Source organism: Xenopus laevis, chromosome 1S (assembly GCF_017654675.1).
Source record: "Xenopus laevis strain J_2021 chromosome 1S, Xenopus_laevis_v10.1, whole genome shotgun sequence".
NCBI lineage: Eukaryota > Metazoa > Chordata > Amphibia > Anura > Pipidae > Xenopus > Xenopus laevis.
Genome location: NC_054372.1, coordinates 184,300,109 through 184,316,942, shown reverse-complemented (window position 1 = coordinate 184,316,942; position 16,834 = coordinate 184,300,109). Strand labels below are relative to the sequence as shown.

At 39.1% G+C, this 16,834-nt stretch overlaps 1 protein-coding gene across 3 annotated transcripts in view; it reads right to left on the bottom strand.

Annotated features, from left to right (window-relative positions):
- The window catches only part of oxct1.S (3-oxoacid CoA-transferase 1 S homeolog), an 86,779-nt gene that overhangs the window by 28,380 nt on the left and 41,565 nt on the right, over nt 1–16,834 (bottom strand). For 2 of the 3 annotated variants that reach the window (XM_018244503.2, XM_041580582.1), the window contains 6 exons: nt 10,952–11,059; nt 7,345–7,459; nt 5,714–5,808; nt 3,138–3,186; nt 2,354–2,426; nt 2,072–2,147 (listed from right to left, as the gene is read on the bottom strand). In XM_018244503.2, the coding sequence (XP_018099992.1) occupies nt 2,072–2,147; nt 2,354–2,426; nt 3,138–3,186; nt 5,714–5,808; nt 7,345–7,459; nt 10,952–11,059 (516 nt within the window). The remainder of the gene's footprint in view (nt 1–2,071; nt 2,148–2,353; nt 2,427–3,137; nt 3,187–5,713; nt 5,809–7,344; nt 7,460–10,951; nt 11,060–16,834) is intronic. The other variant, XM_018244504.2, reaches the window with a different exon arrangement.

Here is a 16,834-nt window from a genome sequence, read left to right as displayed (position 1 = left end):
GCAATGTAATATTTATCATGAGCTAGCTTTAGGGTTGTGCTGTCAGTGATGCAGTGAATTACTTGCTTCTGCATCATTTCACCGGAGTGCCACATATAAATATTAATGAGGCTCCGGGAGGATTCATTTATCACAGTTATCACATTTAATCTGTTTATACTTATCACTCGCACGGCTCTGAAGCCAGGAAACTGGCCCGGCAGTTCCGATGCATCATTAGTCAAAGAAACTGTCGGTATGGGTAGCGTCAGAATTGCACTCATTAGCATACAGTATAACAAGGGTGGGGTGGCGTGAAATTTGTGACATTTTAAATAAATTTTTAGCATTTAAAGGGGAAGTATAAAATAGAATAATATTAGAAATGCTGTATTTTGTATACTAAACATAAACATGAGCTTACTGCACCACAAGCCTGATCAAACAAATGATTGATGTTTTCATAGTTGGCCACACTGGGTCACCATCTTGTAACTTTGTTAAACATCTTTGCAAGACCAAGACTGTGCACATGCTCAGTGTGGTCTGGGCTGCTTAGGGATCATCATAAATTATCACAAGTCAAATAATATCTGCCAGAAGCCCATAGAGCAAGACTGATTATTAATCAGAATAGGCAGACTGCTAAATGTCTAGGTCGGCTCCAGCCATTTACAGTTTTAATTAGATATAGTAGCAATGGAATTATCAAGTTTTTACAGTAGTGGCAAACTCAGGGTCAGGACCCATAACTGGTAATGAATCTAGCCTAGACTCTTACAATGGCAGCTCAAGTTAAGTGCAAGTATGATGCGTTTCGCCACGGGGGGGGGGGGGGGGCGGAGACCCCCTGTAAACTGGGTTAAAACAATTTTTTTTTTATATTTTTATTCTGGAATGCTGATTTTTGGTCAAGCTTTTAAAATATGTGCCTATTACTGTCCCCAAAACAAAACTTGGCATGCCACATTTTTTGTTACAATGAGCAAATCTTTAGACTCCATATTTACCTTTCACTGCAGGTGAGACTCACAAGTGAAGCTGGCCCCACACAGTAAAATACCAAGAAATACAGTTTAAAGGGTTCGTTTATCTTTACATTTTTAGTACAATGGAGAGAGCACTATTCTGAGATAATTTGCATTTGGTCTTCATTTTTTATTTGCGGTTGAATTATTTAGCTTTTGTTTAGCAGTTCCCCAGTTTGCATTTTCAGCACCTCCCCAGTTTGCAATTTTAACAACTATCTGTTGCTAGAGTCCAAATTAACCTAGCAACCAGGCATTGGATTGAAATAGAGAAAGGACAATGAATAGAAGAGGGCCTAAATAGAAAGATAATAAAAATAACAATAAAACTGTTCACAGAGCAAGAGTTTTTTTGGCTGCTGGGGCCATTTGCAAGTGGGAATTTACAAGTGCAAGTAAAGAATAGAAGGCAAAACATTTCAAATCTATAAAAAATAAATAATGAAAACATGCTAATAGACCATTCTATAACATAATTAACCTAAAAGTGAACCACACCTTTAACTGGGCCACACAAATGCATGAAAAGCAGAGATAAATTTAAGGGTGTATGGCCCAATTTGTGACTGTTTAATGCTTTCTGCATGTTAAGGTGGCCATACACAGAGAGATCCGCTCGTTTGCCAATGTCGCCAAACGAGCTGATCTCTCCCCGATATGCCCACCATGAGATGGGCAAGATCGGGCTGATCCGATTGTGGGCCCTAGGGCCCAACGGTTGGATCCTAACGATGGCTAACGGGCGGTCGGATCGCGGGACCGCATCAACGAACAGATGCGGCCAGATATCGATCGGGAAAGCCCGTTGGAGGGCCCCATACATGGGCCAATGAGCTGCCGACTCGGTCTGTCGGCAGCTTTTATTGGCCCGTGTATGGCCACCTTTAGACAGAGGCCAGATGCATAATGCTTCTCCCTGCTGCACTTAATAAACATTACTGCTGGAGCAGCCTGTTCTATTATAGCTAGCAGAAATATAATTATGTTTAGTACAGTGAAACATGATAAGCCTCCTCCAGAAGCATTTATACGAATAAATAGAACAATTAAGCTGCTATACTCACAGGAATCATCCAGTTTGCAAGATCTCCGTACTTTGACACTTGCATTGCACCCAACATGGTCAAGTCAACATGACCCCTGCATAAAATAGAATAAAACACTAAACAAGCAATACTATGTTCATTTCACTTATTTAACAGATAGGCAGGTAAAGCAGCCCAATAACTTTGTGCAGAGATAATGTATCTGGCAAAGACTGCGTGAAACAACTCAGGCTAGATTGTACATTTGTATTGCTTACTAACAATTTGATAAGCAGTTGGAATAATGCTTTATATACTTACCCTCTAATCATAGCAAAGGAATCATCACTGGAAAAGTATGCAGCTCCTGGAAGAACGGTCACAGTTTCTTTACCTAAAGGTTTAAAATGACAACACACAATGTAGAAGTTGCCCATGGGAAAACAATGTGTTAAATGTAATGTGTCACTATGCCTTTAACAATTTACACTGGAGCTAATCTAATATTTCAAAAGTTGGGTTGAGGAGCACAACAGGATGGAGGTCAAATGCAAACTATGCCCTGGATCTTTTCTCTGCCCCCTTAACCTCTGGGTTATAACAGTAAGCTCAGTATATAAAATATAGCATCTTTAAGCCATATTTGATTTTTAGGTATTAGGTTTTCCTTTAAAAAAAAAAAAAAGTAAAAACTGGCACATATTTATGCAAAATATAGTGTCTATTATGCATAATATACAAACCCAGAGTGTGCCAGTTTTCCCTTTTGCTTTACAGATTTGTCACTTTGCACCCAGGTCAGACTCTTTGGGGCACCTATATATATATATATATATATATACATATATATATATATATACACACACACACACACACACACACACATAGATACATAGAGAGAGAGAGAGAGAGAGAGAGAGAGAGAGAGAGAGAGAGAGAGAGAGAGAGAGAGAGAGAGAGAGAGAGAGAGAGAGAGAGAGAGAGAGAGAGAGAGAGAGAGAGAAAGAAATATATCTATATCTATCTATCTATATATATATATACATATACATACATACATACATACATACACACACATACTAGCCACATTTGCCAGGTTCCTTGCCTGCATTGATGAGGTCTGGATCTACTTCTTCTTCTACAGGATATGGACCCTTTAAGGAAAGAAAAAATAATAACATACAGCTTGGTGACTCCTGGGGGGTGCATGTATTACATTGCAAACATTACATTTTAATAATGATAGTGGCCAAGAAGTGTGGAGTTCAAAGTTCTTCAACTGAAATTCTACAAATTATTGAAGAAGGGAGGAATGTAAAACCTTTTGAGCCAATTTTAGAAACTGAAAGTGACCACCAAGCAAGCAGAATTTACGGTTTGAATGCTAGCTTGCTATGGGTTGTAAGACCTGAAATATTACACTTACCGTATATACTCGTGTATAAGCCGACCCGTGTATAAGCCGAGGTACCTAATTTTACCTACAAAAACTGGGAAAACGTATTGACTCGCGTATAAGCCTAGACACAACTAAGACCCTTCATGCTACAATCACTACAGCGCAAACGAAATCACTGAAAATTTGTCCCCCCCTCAGTGGATTTATATTACAGATATTTTTCAGCTGAGACAAAATATACTTTCCACTAGCAATTATACACACATAGACACACATATACTTTACACACACACTCTTCCCACAAAATAATCACACACACATACTATACACACAAACTCCCCACACATATACTATATACACACACACAAACTCTCTACCCACACCATCATACACTATATACCGTACACACACTCCCGACATAATAATGACAAGGCTGATAACATACCGGTATGTTAATGCAGAGCTGAGAAAGTTTCTAATACCGGTAGTTGTTTGGGACACAGACTGCCAGTTCCGCGCTGGGGCTGCTGAGGTCACTCTCCCCGACTCTCCGGCTCTTCCTCCCCCATTGGCCGGAAGGTGAGACCCGGCAGCAGCAGCTGGAGACGAGGGAAGAGCCGCGGAGAGACACAGACGCTCCCGGGGGAAGCGGAGAGAGCTGCGCAGATACGGCTCGGAGCAGAGAGAGGGGAGGCGGCCGGGAGCACAAGGCAGAGGCGGCCGGGGATCGGGTGTAAATTGCGGGGAAACGCGAGGGGGCGTCCGGCTGCTGCTCGAGCTGTGGGGCTTCCGGGCGCGACACGTGGACTTCCAGGGACTCGGGCTGAGGACTCGGGGGGTGGCGCCTCCTGAAATTTACCGGTGAGGCAGCCTTCCTACCGTATTTCATCTACAAGAGGTTCTTACCCGCGTATAAGCCGAGGTCAATTTTTTCAGCACATTTTGGGTGCTGAAAAACTCGGCTTATACGCGAGTATATACGGTACATGTATGGGACCTGTTATCTAGAATGCCTTGGATCTTCATACCTTAAAGATATGCTGACACCAGAAATTGAAGCATGGCCTATTGGTGACTTTTAATGTACATTCATATTTTAAAAAGTAGTTTTTTTAGGGTCAGTATCACTTTAAGGGGCCCATTTACTTAGCTCGAGTGAAGAAATAGAGGAAAAAAACGTCGAATTTCGAATGTCTTTTTTGGCTACTTCGACCATCGAATGGGCTACTTTGACCTTCGACTACAAATCGAATGATTCGAACTAAAAATCGTTCGACTATTCGACCATTCGATAGTCGAAGTACTGTCTCTTTAAAAAGAAAACTTCGACCCCCTAGTTCGCCACCTAAAACCTACCGAAGTCAATGTTAGCCTATGTGGAAGGTCCCCATAGGCTTTGCTATCTTTTTGTTGGTCAAAGAAAAATCGTTCGATCGATGGATTAATGTCCATCGAACGAATTGCGGTAAATCCTTCGACTTCGATATTCGAAGTATTTAATTAACCCTCGATATTCGACCTTAAGTAAATTTGCCCCTAAGTGTACTAGAAAATAATAAGCCCAACAGGCTGGTTTTGCTTTCAATGTGGATTAATTATATCTTAGTTGGGATCAAGTACTAAATTCTGTTTTATTTTTACAGAGAAAAAGGAAATAGTTTTTACAAATTTTGATTATTTGGATAAAATGGGATCTATGGGAGAAAACCTTTCTGCAATTCAGAGCTTTCTACTTAACGAGTTAAGAATAATATGATAATGGAACACATAACTGTTTATGTACGTATTTACCTAGAGGTATAAAAGGAATTACAACTACTATAGTGACACAGCAAATGTTAATGGAAGTGGCATGGTATGTCTGGGAAGATCATTATGTATAAATTCCAGTGATATACAGCTGCAACAGAAGTCTACTGATGATGATCGTGATGCCAACAGGCTCAGAGGGTGAAGGATTGTGCCATCATATGTGTGCAACATCAATCATCTTCTGGTTTTTGGTGCCCTAAACTATTTAGTGGTGGTGCCTAGCCAATTCTAGTTATGTAACTGGTTGTGTGAAAGAAGCCTTATTGTATATGAAAGAAATTAGATCACTAATTAAGCCTGTGTTTAACTGTAATGAGTGTTTCTCTTCAACTTGGAGCATTGTACAGGTACCAAATGTTTGTGAGGGACATGCTGAACCTTTAGGTTAAATGCATAAGCTTCTATAACATCTGCTTCCTCTGTATCCCCTCTGCAGCCAGCCCTTGAATAACATTTTAGCAGTCTCTAACCAGGCCCAGGACGCCATTTTCGCTCTGAAGATTGACTGTGATATCTTTTTTGATGAAGTTGCTTGCCAACATTGGAATACCAATGCCTAAATTTGCTGCAAAACATATTGGTTAAGGAAAACAAATAGTACAGAAATAATCTGTGCTTTGAACTGTAACAGTGTATACAAACATACAGTAGTCATGTATGGCATACTCTTTGGAAGGCTGAACAGTGCTTTTTGTGATTTCTAGCAGCCTTCCCTACTAGGATTTTTAAAGGTATACGGTCATGGCAAAACATGTTGTTTTTTTCAAAATGCATCAGTTAATTGCGCTGCTCCAGTAGACTTCTGCACTGAAATACATTATTCAAAAAAGAGCAAACCGATTTTTTTATATTTAATTTTGAAATCTGACATGGGGCTAGACATATTGTCAGTTTCCCAGGTGCACCCAGTTATGTGACTTGTGCTCTGAAAACTTGAATAACTCTTTACTGCTGCACTGTAAGTTGGAGTGATATCACCCCCCTCCCTTCCCTCCAGCAGAACAATGGGAAGGTAAGATAAGAGCTCCCTGGTAGATATAAGAACAGCACTAAAGACTAAAAATTAATGTTCCACTGTGACTACTTCAGTTACATTAAGTAGGAGAAACAATATCCTGCCTGAAAGCAGTTCCATCCTGAAGTGCTGGCTCTTTCTGAAAGCACATGACCAGGCAAAATGACCTGAGATGGCTGCCTACACTCCAATATTAAAACTAAAAAAAAACAAAAACAAAAAAAAAAAAACACCTGGGTTAGGAATTAAATTTTACATAGTAGAGTGAATTATTAGCAGTGTAAAGAGTTTAATTTAGAAATACAACCAACACCATCAAAATCATGACATCATCCCTTTAACAAGGGCATTTAGGCTGCCTCTGGTTTACACAGGAATAGTTACTGTACAAACAGAAGCAGACAGACATGTAGCAAACGGTTAGGGCGAAGCCAAGTCCCTTATATTGGGCTTAGGTCGAACACAGGGAATAGCTCCCTGGTAAGATGTTGTACTCCTCAAAGTTCTCACAATTCCTCTGCACTTTGGTTACTGGAAACTGAAGGCTTGGGGGTAAAGAAGTGATTGGATTAGAGTAGTGATGTCACCCTAACCTAGAACTGCAGGACATTTAGTTAAATGTGCAATGATGCACGCTGAAAAAGCAAGAAAAATAAATAAATAAATAAATTAAAAAAAAAAAAAATCATCAATAGAATAAATATAACAAATTAAATAGTTATATAATATATATATATATATATATATATATATATATATATATATATATATATATAAAATTTGTATTCAAATTTATATTTCAATGCAAACATAGAAATATAAATGTGCGTTGTAAGTATTAAATTAAAAGATATACTTAAATAAGCAACTTCAATAATAAAGTAAAAAACAAAACTTGAGCTAATTTGATATTTGATATATCCAGGTGATGAAAAAATGGGATACAATCATGAAGATATTTTATGAATTGTACTGTATCACCAGTCAGAAGAGAATTTGGGTGTTTGACCAACCCTCAACAAAATGTTGTTTTACTTTCAGGGTAATTTTGATGCTCAGGGTTCAAGGCAGATTGATAAAGGATACCGTACATGCCGTCTTGGAACTCTAGTGCTGCTCGACGAATAATTCTCTCTCTCACAATATCAGACTCTTTTTTGGGCTTGGGTTTTGAATTTTCCGATTTTCTTAGTGTTAGCCTCTGTTATAAAAAAAAAACCATTTTCCTAAAACCCTTCTAATTCAGGAAATTTAATGTAAAACTCACACCTGCACTTTTTTGCGTGTTCTTCGTGGAAGCCCAGTGGCCTAAGGGATCCCAGCGGAAGGGGGTACAAAGTAAGTGACTGTATGCATTGAAAGGTAGCATAGAAATTGGCATACCCCTAGTTAATTTCACTTTCCTAGAACAGGTATGGGACCTGTTATCCAGAATGCTCGGGACCTGGGGTTTTCTGTATAAAAGATCTTTCTGTAATTTGGATCTTCATTCCTTAAATCTACTATAAATTATGTAAACATTAATCCAATATTCTGGTTTTGCTTAAAATAAGGATTAATTGTATCTTAGTTGGGATCAAGATTATTTGAATAAAATGGAGTCTATGAGCAGACTTCCATAATTTGGAGCTTTCTGGATAAATCGTTTCCAGATAACAGATCCCATACCTGTACTTTTAGCCTCAGTGATGTCTATACTAGAGTCTGCGGTCTGGGAAATTATCTGGATATCATAACCAGATAATAAGGATTAACTATCACAGATGCACCAGTACATTAAAAATAAGCACATTGCAAATACATTTATCCATTGAAATAAGGTGACCAGATTTTTGGAAAGAAATCCGGGGACAGGGGAGAATGTCACCGGTAAATTTTTAGACCACGCCCACTTTGTAAAAAACACCCCCACTAACCACTCCCCATTTTATAAATACACCCTCGGTGAATATATAAATGAACATGGCATGTACAATACCCCAGAATTCATAGTAGGGTGGCAAAGAGGCAATTCCATGTACAATACCCCCAGAATTCATAGTAGGATGGCATAGAGGCAATTACATGTACAATACCCCCAGAATTCATAGTAGGATGGCAAAGAGGCAATTCCATGTACAATACCCCCAGAATTCACAGTAGGCTGGCATAGAGGCAATTCCATGTACAATACCCCCAGAATTCACAGTAGGCTGGCATAGAGGCAATTCCATGTACAATACCCCCAGAATTCACAGTAGGCTGGCATAGAGGCAATTCCATGTACAATACCCCCAGAATTCATACTAGACTGGCATAAAGGTAATTCCAGGTACAAAACCCCCAGAATTACAGGTAAGGGAAGGGTTAATGGTGGCACAATGGGAGAAACTAGGTGAAGCAGCTAAAACTTCGCAAGAGCATTGATGAGAGAATAGTGGGGAGGGAGTGAAACTGAGTGAGACAGACAGAGAAAAAAAACAGAAAATTATCAGCATTCTCAGCCTGCCACTGATCGTCTGGGAGGAGGGGGGAGAGGGGCAATCAGGAGCATACATACTGGAACATGATCCTGCAAAGTCCTCCAGACTGAGGTGCATAGGCGCTCCTTTCCTCTTCACAGTCTCCTCGTGGCTGTGCTGGTGATGTCATCAGCCTGCTGCCTGCTTGCTCTCTCCTGCTCCCCCTGCCTGCGTAAATATGCAATGCGGGCCGGATTGGCTGCTTCACGGGGATTTTTTTAAGATAGTGCTGCAGACAGGGACGCTTCACGGTGCAATTTCAAACGGGGACCGAGGTCCTGAAACGGGGCCTGTCCCCGTAAAACGGGGACGAATGGTAAGCTTACATTGAAACCTCATGAGAATGAACAAAAACTCAAGTACACAGCTGCTAAACCAGCACAAAGGTCCTGGGGATCATAGTCTCTCAAGTTGTCACCGTTGCTCATAGTCTTGTGGATACTATTAGGAGATGTCCCACTTTTACCTGGTACTGCACATACGTATGCATTGGATTACTGGGCTTTTGTAAGTGATAAGGGGCCTGCGCAATTGCCCTGTAAAATTGCCAATGAGTTTAGGTGGTTGAGATAGCAAAGACCCCACGGAGAGCTTGGGAGTGATAGACTATTCATTGTTAAAAAGAAAATAATAGCTGTACACTTAAAGGAGAAGGAAAGGCTAAAATTAATTAAGCTTAATCAGAAAGGTCTATATAAATACACAAGTAAACCCTCAAAGAAATGCTGCTCTGAGTCCTCTGTCAAAAGAAACACAGCATTTCTTTCCTTCTATTGTGTACTCATGGGCTTCTGTATCAGACTTCCTGTTTTCAGCATAAACCACCAGGGCTAGGGCTTGAGCATGCTCAGTTTGCTCCTTTCTCCCTCTTCCCCCTCCCTCCTCCTCTCCCTGTTGTAATCTGAGCCCAGAGCTATGAGTAAGCAGTTATAGACTCAGGCAGGAAGTGATGTCACACCAAGCTAATATGGCAGCTGCTATCCTAAACAAACAGAGAGAGCTTCTAGAGCAGGTATGGTAAAGCATTATGCAGAATAAATATAGCTTTATAGCTTGCACTATTGTAATCTAATCGCAATAAACTGCTTCGGTAGCTTTCCTTCTCCTTTAAATCTTCTTTACCAGTGCAGCACATTTTTTTCTAACTCAATGTACTTGTCTTATTACTCAGCCCTGGAAACAGGAAAACAGTGCCAAGGAAATAATTGTGTTTCAGACTGAAGATGACCTCTTGCTACACTTTTAAATAGTCCTGGCCAGAGCAATTTATTCTCTGCTATTTTTGGGTGTTCGTTCAGTGAATACATCAGATCATAATAACTTCAGGAGACTGAAAAAAAAAAAAAATAGGATCAGACCTAATCAAGAATAATTAACGAGATGTAGAAATTGGCGAAGTCAGAAACGTTATGAGGTTGGACGGTCAGGCGTAACGTGTTCATAATAATCTCCTATGATCAGAGGGTTTTGAACAACAGAGTCCAAGAAGACAATCTGGCGTGATGAGAGCTAATTAGTGAGATCTGTTCTACACAATGGCAGGAGAAAGAAATGCAATATAAGGTCCATGGTTCCAGCTAAATCTGGCAGTGACCCAGGGTTCCATTCACAGGCAGGAGCAATTGAGTAATTGTTATTTTCTCTTCTGATGTACAACAGCCGGTGTTATGTTTACACATATATACATATATATATTTTTTTTTTTAAAGGAACAGTTAAGTGTAACAATGTTTCTAATATAGTTAGTTAGCCAAAAATGTAATGTATAAAGGCTGGAGTGACTGGGTGTCTAACATAATAGCCAGAACAACACTTCCTGCTTTTCAGCTCTCTAACTCTGAGTTAGTCAGTGACTTGAAGGGGGGGCCAAATGGGAGATAACTGTTCAGTGAGTTTGCAATTGATCCTCGGCATTCAGCTCAGATTCAAAAGCAACAGTTATGATCCATGTGGCCCCCCAAGAGTCACTGAATGGTTACTGCCTGGTAACCAATCAGTGGAAAGCAAGAGAGCTGCAAAGCAGGAAGTAGTGTTCTGGCTATTATGTTAGACATCCAGTCACTCCAGTCTTTATACATTACATTTTTGCCCAACTAACTGTATTGAAAACATTTTTTATTTTGCACAGCCTATTTACTCACTTTTTATTTTTATACGGAACAATTCCTTTAATACCAAAATATTAGCAGTACCTCAATTTTCTTCTGATAGCCTTCACCCTGGATAACGCGATCTACGTAAATGCTGGGAATGTGGACGTCTTCAGGGGCAAATGTTCCTGTTTCGACAATTTCCTCCACCTGCACAAATGGACCTGATGTTAGTTTAAGTGATTGTTATATAGAGGATCATTGTAGTGCAGTACAGAAAAGTTAATCATTTACACTACTTCCTGTTTCAGTGGAGCTTACAATCTAATTCCCCTATCCCATGCACACTAACACAAGGCAGAACCTGTTTCAGAAGCCAACAAGGCCTACCTGACAATAGCACACAGAGTACCAACTCATGGAGATAAAATCCTCTTCTAAACTGAATCCAAAGCACCAATACAGCAATGGGAATAAATGCATTACAATACTTTCTGCATTTTCCATTGAAAGGAAAATTGAATAAAACATGGGCAATTTCAATGTGCCATGCATATATTGATTCTCTGTATAGAATCACAAGCAATTAGCCAAAATCCCCACTCTCTCTGGATAGGCTTTTGACCAAATTATACTTTTTTTGGTACCATCTATAACTCTATCTGGCTTGACTAGACATACACCATACATTGAAGACCAGTTGACACGACAACAGGAGAGAGTAACTATCTGCTCATCAAGATATACCTGAAAGCCCAACTTGAAGGTCAGTTGGGGTGAGATTTGGGGGTAATATATGTATTTATTGTCCTAGATATTCTCGAAACTATCGCAGAATAACTGGTAAATTGATAATTTTACTATACCTGTACTCACATGAGCAAAGGTGAGCCCTGACAAACAGCTGAACCTTGATCTCAAAAAAAATGGACAGTCCTGATTTAGCGTCTCTCTCCGTCATTAAAGGGGGAACTATTGTGAAAATTTTCTTCTTTCTTTTCCCCCTTTAACGTTCCCCTTTAATGACGGAGAGAGACGCTAAATCAGGACTGTCCATTTTTTTTTTTTTGAGATCAAGGTTCAGCCGTTTGTCAAGGCTCACCTTTGCTCATGTGAGTACAGGTATAGTGATTCATCATGCTAAAATTTGAATTTTTCTAAATATAATCAATTACAAATTGTCGCCCGTTTATGAAATAATCAGGTTAATCTTCGTTCTACCCATTTCGGCATCTGTCTGTCTTCATTCTCTCTTCATGCAGGAGTTGGGAGTCTGATGTTAAATGACAGTTGGGTCCAATGCAATTCATTAGAGCTCATTCTTTTAAAATCACCGGAAATACTTTCTCCCTATATGCAGCTTTTGGGCCAAAATCAGTTATTTTGTTTGTGCTGGAGTCAGTTATTTGAGCACATCTACCAGGAAAGTCCTCCCTGAAAATTACATTGGATGTAACTGTCAATGAAAATTTGAGCTGGATGAAAAACTCCCAAATATATAGAGGAATAAAATATTATTTAACATTCATAAATCGGCTAGAGCTTCTACGGTCCAAGAAATGCTCTATAAAATCACTCTGAGATGGTATTATGTCCCTGAAAGACTGCATAAATCAATTCCATCAACTTCAGAGAAATGTTGGAGATGTGTATCAGAGGTGGGCTCTTTTAAAACATATTTGGGTCACATGTTCGGCTATGTCCACATATTAGGAACAAGTATGCAAGACCATTAATCACGTAAGGGGGACTAGTTACCAACATACGGATATACCTTTGCTTCTATTCCAGATAGATCAAAAAACGGGAGGGATAATAACCGATAAACTAACCCTACACCTCTTTCATGCGGCACTTGCATTGATTCCTAAAAGGTGGAAGGATGAAACCCCCCCCTATAAAAAATGAATGGATAAACTTAGTAGAAGAGACTAGGAAACTAGAAGAAATTACTTGTCTAATACAAAATAATTTATTTCAGTATAGACAAATATGAAAACCATGGCTTGAGAACTTTAAATTGAATTGATATGTGTTAGCTAATGTGAATTTGGATTGGTTAGAGCACAGCAAGCCAGATATACTATACCATCAATGGGTGAATGTTGGGCTACTAAAGTTGGGCTATTAAAGTTATAGAAAGGACATGTTGTAAACCTAATTGTAAACCTACTTTTTTCCCCCCCCCTTATATTTTTGAAAACACTAAAGAAAGATTTAAAAAAGATTTAAAAAAAAAAACAAAACAAAAGAAAGCAGAAAATTTGACATTCAACTCCTGCAAGAAGAATGAGAGATTGATGCCGTGAGTGAAGATATGAAAATAAACTTGATTATTTCAGAAACGATACAGAAGTTTTAATTTATTATTTTTAGAATGTTTCTTATTTCAGTGTGACAAAGCTTAAATTAAATTTTCAGTTTCACGGCAGTTCCCCTTTAAAATGAGCTTGAGCTAAGCAGCCTGTTGGAATGAATCGATCCACTCTATCAAAAAAAGACCAGGTCCAAACCAGGAGACAAGAGTCATAAACGGAATATTGATCTTACAAATAAAGGAATTTAGAGAAAGCCTATGTTATATCAAGTCAGGAATACTGTATTATGCTTTACATTTAGATGCAACTGTCAACATGCAACTTCTATTCACTGAAGAGGTGACTGATGGAAAAAAAAATAACTTATTGGACTATTTATATATGCACATGTTTTATAAAATCCCAAGGTCACAGCTAAGCCATATACTGGCTTCACTATTAATAGGCTGCTGAATTCCCCTACAAACATTCTAACACTGTGGTTAATGCACTTTTAGCCCCATTCTCAGTCCTTTTTAACAATATGGCGTCTGCTGAAAAAGAAAAAATAAGTAAAAGAAAGAAAGAAGCTGTAAGTGGGCTTGACGGCTATTTGATATTGAAAAAAGGGACAAGGAGCACATAATGATTTGAAACGTGATTTGACTTTGTTGTGTAGCCCCGGGAGTGATTAAGTCTTTGCATGGCATGGTGCAAGCCATTTGTATATACAGTGATTTATGAGCCCTATATATAGTAACTTGTTTCTTGGGCAGAACTAGAGTTTAACCATATATACACATCCAACAATTTACATACTAAGAAGAGAGGCATTTGCAGCCTTCAAACACTTTAATATAGTGTAGGATTCAATATACATGCAATACATTTTCCTAGAAGAAGAATGTTTTTGATAAAGACTTTATATCCTTGTTTATAAATGTACCAAAGGGCCCAGTGTTTCTCAGCCTTCTAAGCTAGAATAAAGAAAATATTTGGCAGTGCACTCCTGCATAATATCACAATATATTGTGGGGTAGTATAAGGGTAGTACAATGCACTTTGCGGTTTCCTTTCTCGATCCTCCACCTTCCGTTAGTGCAGGCTTATTATGGAAAGGCTGTCTCCAATAGACTCCATTTTATCCAAATATTTAAATGATATTCTCAGTAATAATAAAACAGTAGCTTGTACTTGATCCCAACTAAGATATAATTCATCCTTATAGGAAGCAAAACCAGCCTATTCCTGTAATTACAACAGTGGAGTAAAGTGAGAGAGGGGTTCTGGTAGGTAATAAATGCAAATTATGTATAAGAACCAAAATTTACCTGGGTGTCCACAACCAGATAAATCTATGTACACAACTTCATGGGACTTAACCCCCTGCCCGAAAGGTTCAAATACATTCAATCAAAATAGAACATGTTATTATAATAAAAGGCAATATTTATTAAACACCAAGCCAAAACACTTCAATTAAAAACAGTTAAAATAATAAGCAGCGCTGCATGTGGACGGGGATCCCCTTGGTACTGCCCAATAGGACATGCAACGATACACTGGGTACCACAGTGCAAAAATAATTCCGTCTGCTCTCTATGACCCCTGGATTTATCATTATCAATATACACGTGTAGTAATTCTCTTGGATACCAATACTGGACACTTGAAGGACATACGCCCAATTTGTACATTGGTTGCCCCACTTTATTTTTGCAATGTGGTACCCAGTGTATCGTTGCATGTCCTATTGGGCAGCCATTCATCATATAAATACATGTATCTTGCACCAGTGCATATAATATATTCGTACCAAGGGGATCCCCGTCCACATGCAGCGCTGCTTATTAGTGGTGCTTGCGAAGCAAAGCATCACTACTGTTATCTTGCAAACTTATTTTTATTCTTCTTCCGTATGAAAGTTTGGCGCGTAACTAGTCCCGCACCGTTTGTCCTAGACCCATGAATGAGGTGTCAAATCGTGCGGCTTAATCGGGAATGGGGTGGTATGACTTTTCTAAGGGGTGGGTGGTTAATTGCCCCTTGCGGGGGCAATTAACCACCCCGAAAAGTCCCATAGATTAACATTGAGGCCAACTTTTGACGGATTCTAGCGCAGAGAGGGAATCTTGTAGAAACGTTAAATTTACCACATTTGAAGAGGTTTGCGACCTGTGTCAGATGATACCCCACACGAGGGTATAAGTTTTACCCCCGGGGCAGGAGAGGTCCCCAAATTTGCCCCATTGACTTATAATGGGGAATTTATCGAATAATTAGTTTGTCGCAGACCCATGAATGAGGTGTCAAACCGTTCATCTTATTCGGGAATGGGGTGTTGTGACTTTTCTGTCCTATTTTGGGGACCCAAAAAAGTGAGCGGAGCCGCAAACAACCAATCAGATTTTCCCTATTGACTTCAATGAGAAAATGTAAACAGCTGTAATTCTCACAGTATTAAAGCCAGAGCTCCCAAACTTGGCACCGTGGGTCACTGGGTGACTGCAGCCAAAATTTACAAAAAGTGGGCGGAGTCTACAACAGCCAATCAAATTTCAGCCATTCAATTAAATAGGAAAATTTTAAACTGCTGCCGCTCTTAGACGGTTAATGGCAGGGTCCTCAGTTGGTCACTGGGGGACTGGGATTAAAATTAAGAAAAGTGGGTGGAGCCAAAACCAATCAGATTTCTTTGATTGGTTTTAATGGGAAAAATTAAGAAGGCTGCCATTCTCTCAGTATTGATGTCAGGGACCTTGAATATCACAAATGTGGTCGCTGGGGGTTTCCACTTCAAGTTTAGAAAAAGTGGGCGGAGCCACCAACAACCAATCAAATTTCATTCATTGATTTTCAATAGAAAAAAATAGAAATGCTGCCATTTTTACACATTAAATGACAGCATTCCCAAAGTTTGGTATGTTAGTCACTGAGTGACTGTGGTTCACAATTAGGAAAAAAAGGGGCGGGGCAACAACAGCCAATCAGATTTGGGCCTGAGTTTTGCCACGGCAAGCACCACTCACATTTTCTTCAGGAAATGTACCTCTCTAGTTATTTTAACTGTTTTTAATTGAAGTGTTTTGGCTTGGTGTTTAATAAATATTGCCTTTTATTATAATAAAATGTTCTATTTTGATTGAATGTATTTGAACCTTTCAGGCAGGGGGTTAAGTCCCATGAAGTTGTGTACCAGCCTATTCCTATTACTGTTTAAATGATTTTCCTGTAGACTAAGGGGGTTATTTACTAAACGTCGAATGCAAAAATCATGAAGAGTTTATGATTTTTTTTTTTAACAGAATCAGACAAACAATCACGAATTTTTCGGAATTTATTAAACCCAGATGATGGAAAAGTCTGAATCCGGCATCTCAGACCTGTCAAGGTTGCATATAAGTCAATGGGAAAGTCCCAATGATTTTTTGATGTGCTCTGTGTTTCGTGCAATAACCCAAAGTTTTCGGAGCTTTAGGCCAAAAAAAAAAACCAGATTTTTTTCTGCAAAGCAAATTTTCGGGAAAATGTAATGATAAATAAACGTAAAAAACCGAGCGGATTTGATTGGAGTTTGCATGTTGATATAAAATCGGACTTTGATAAATAACCCCCTTAATGTATGTAGATCCTAATTACAGAAAGATCTTTTTATCCAGAAAACCCCAGGTCCCGAGCATTCTGGATA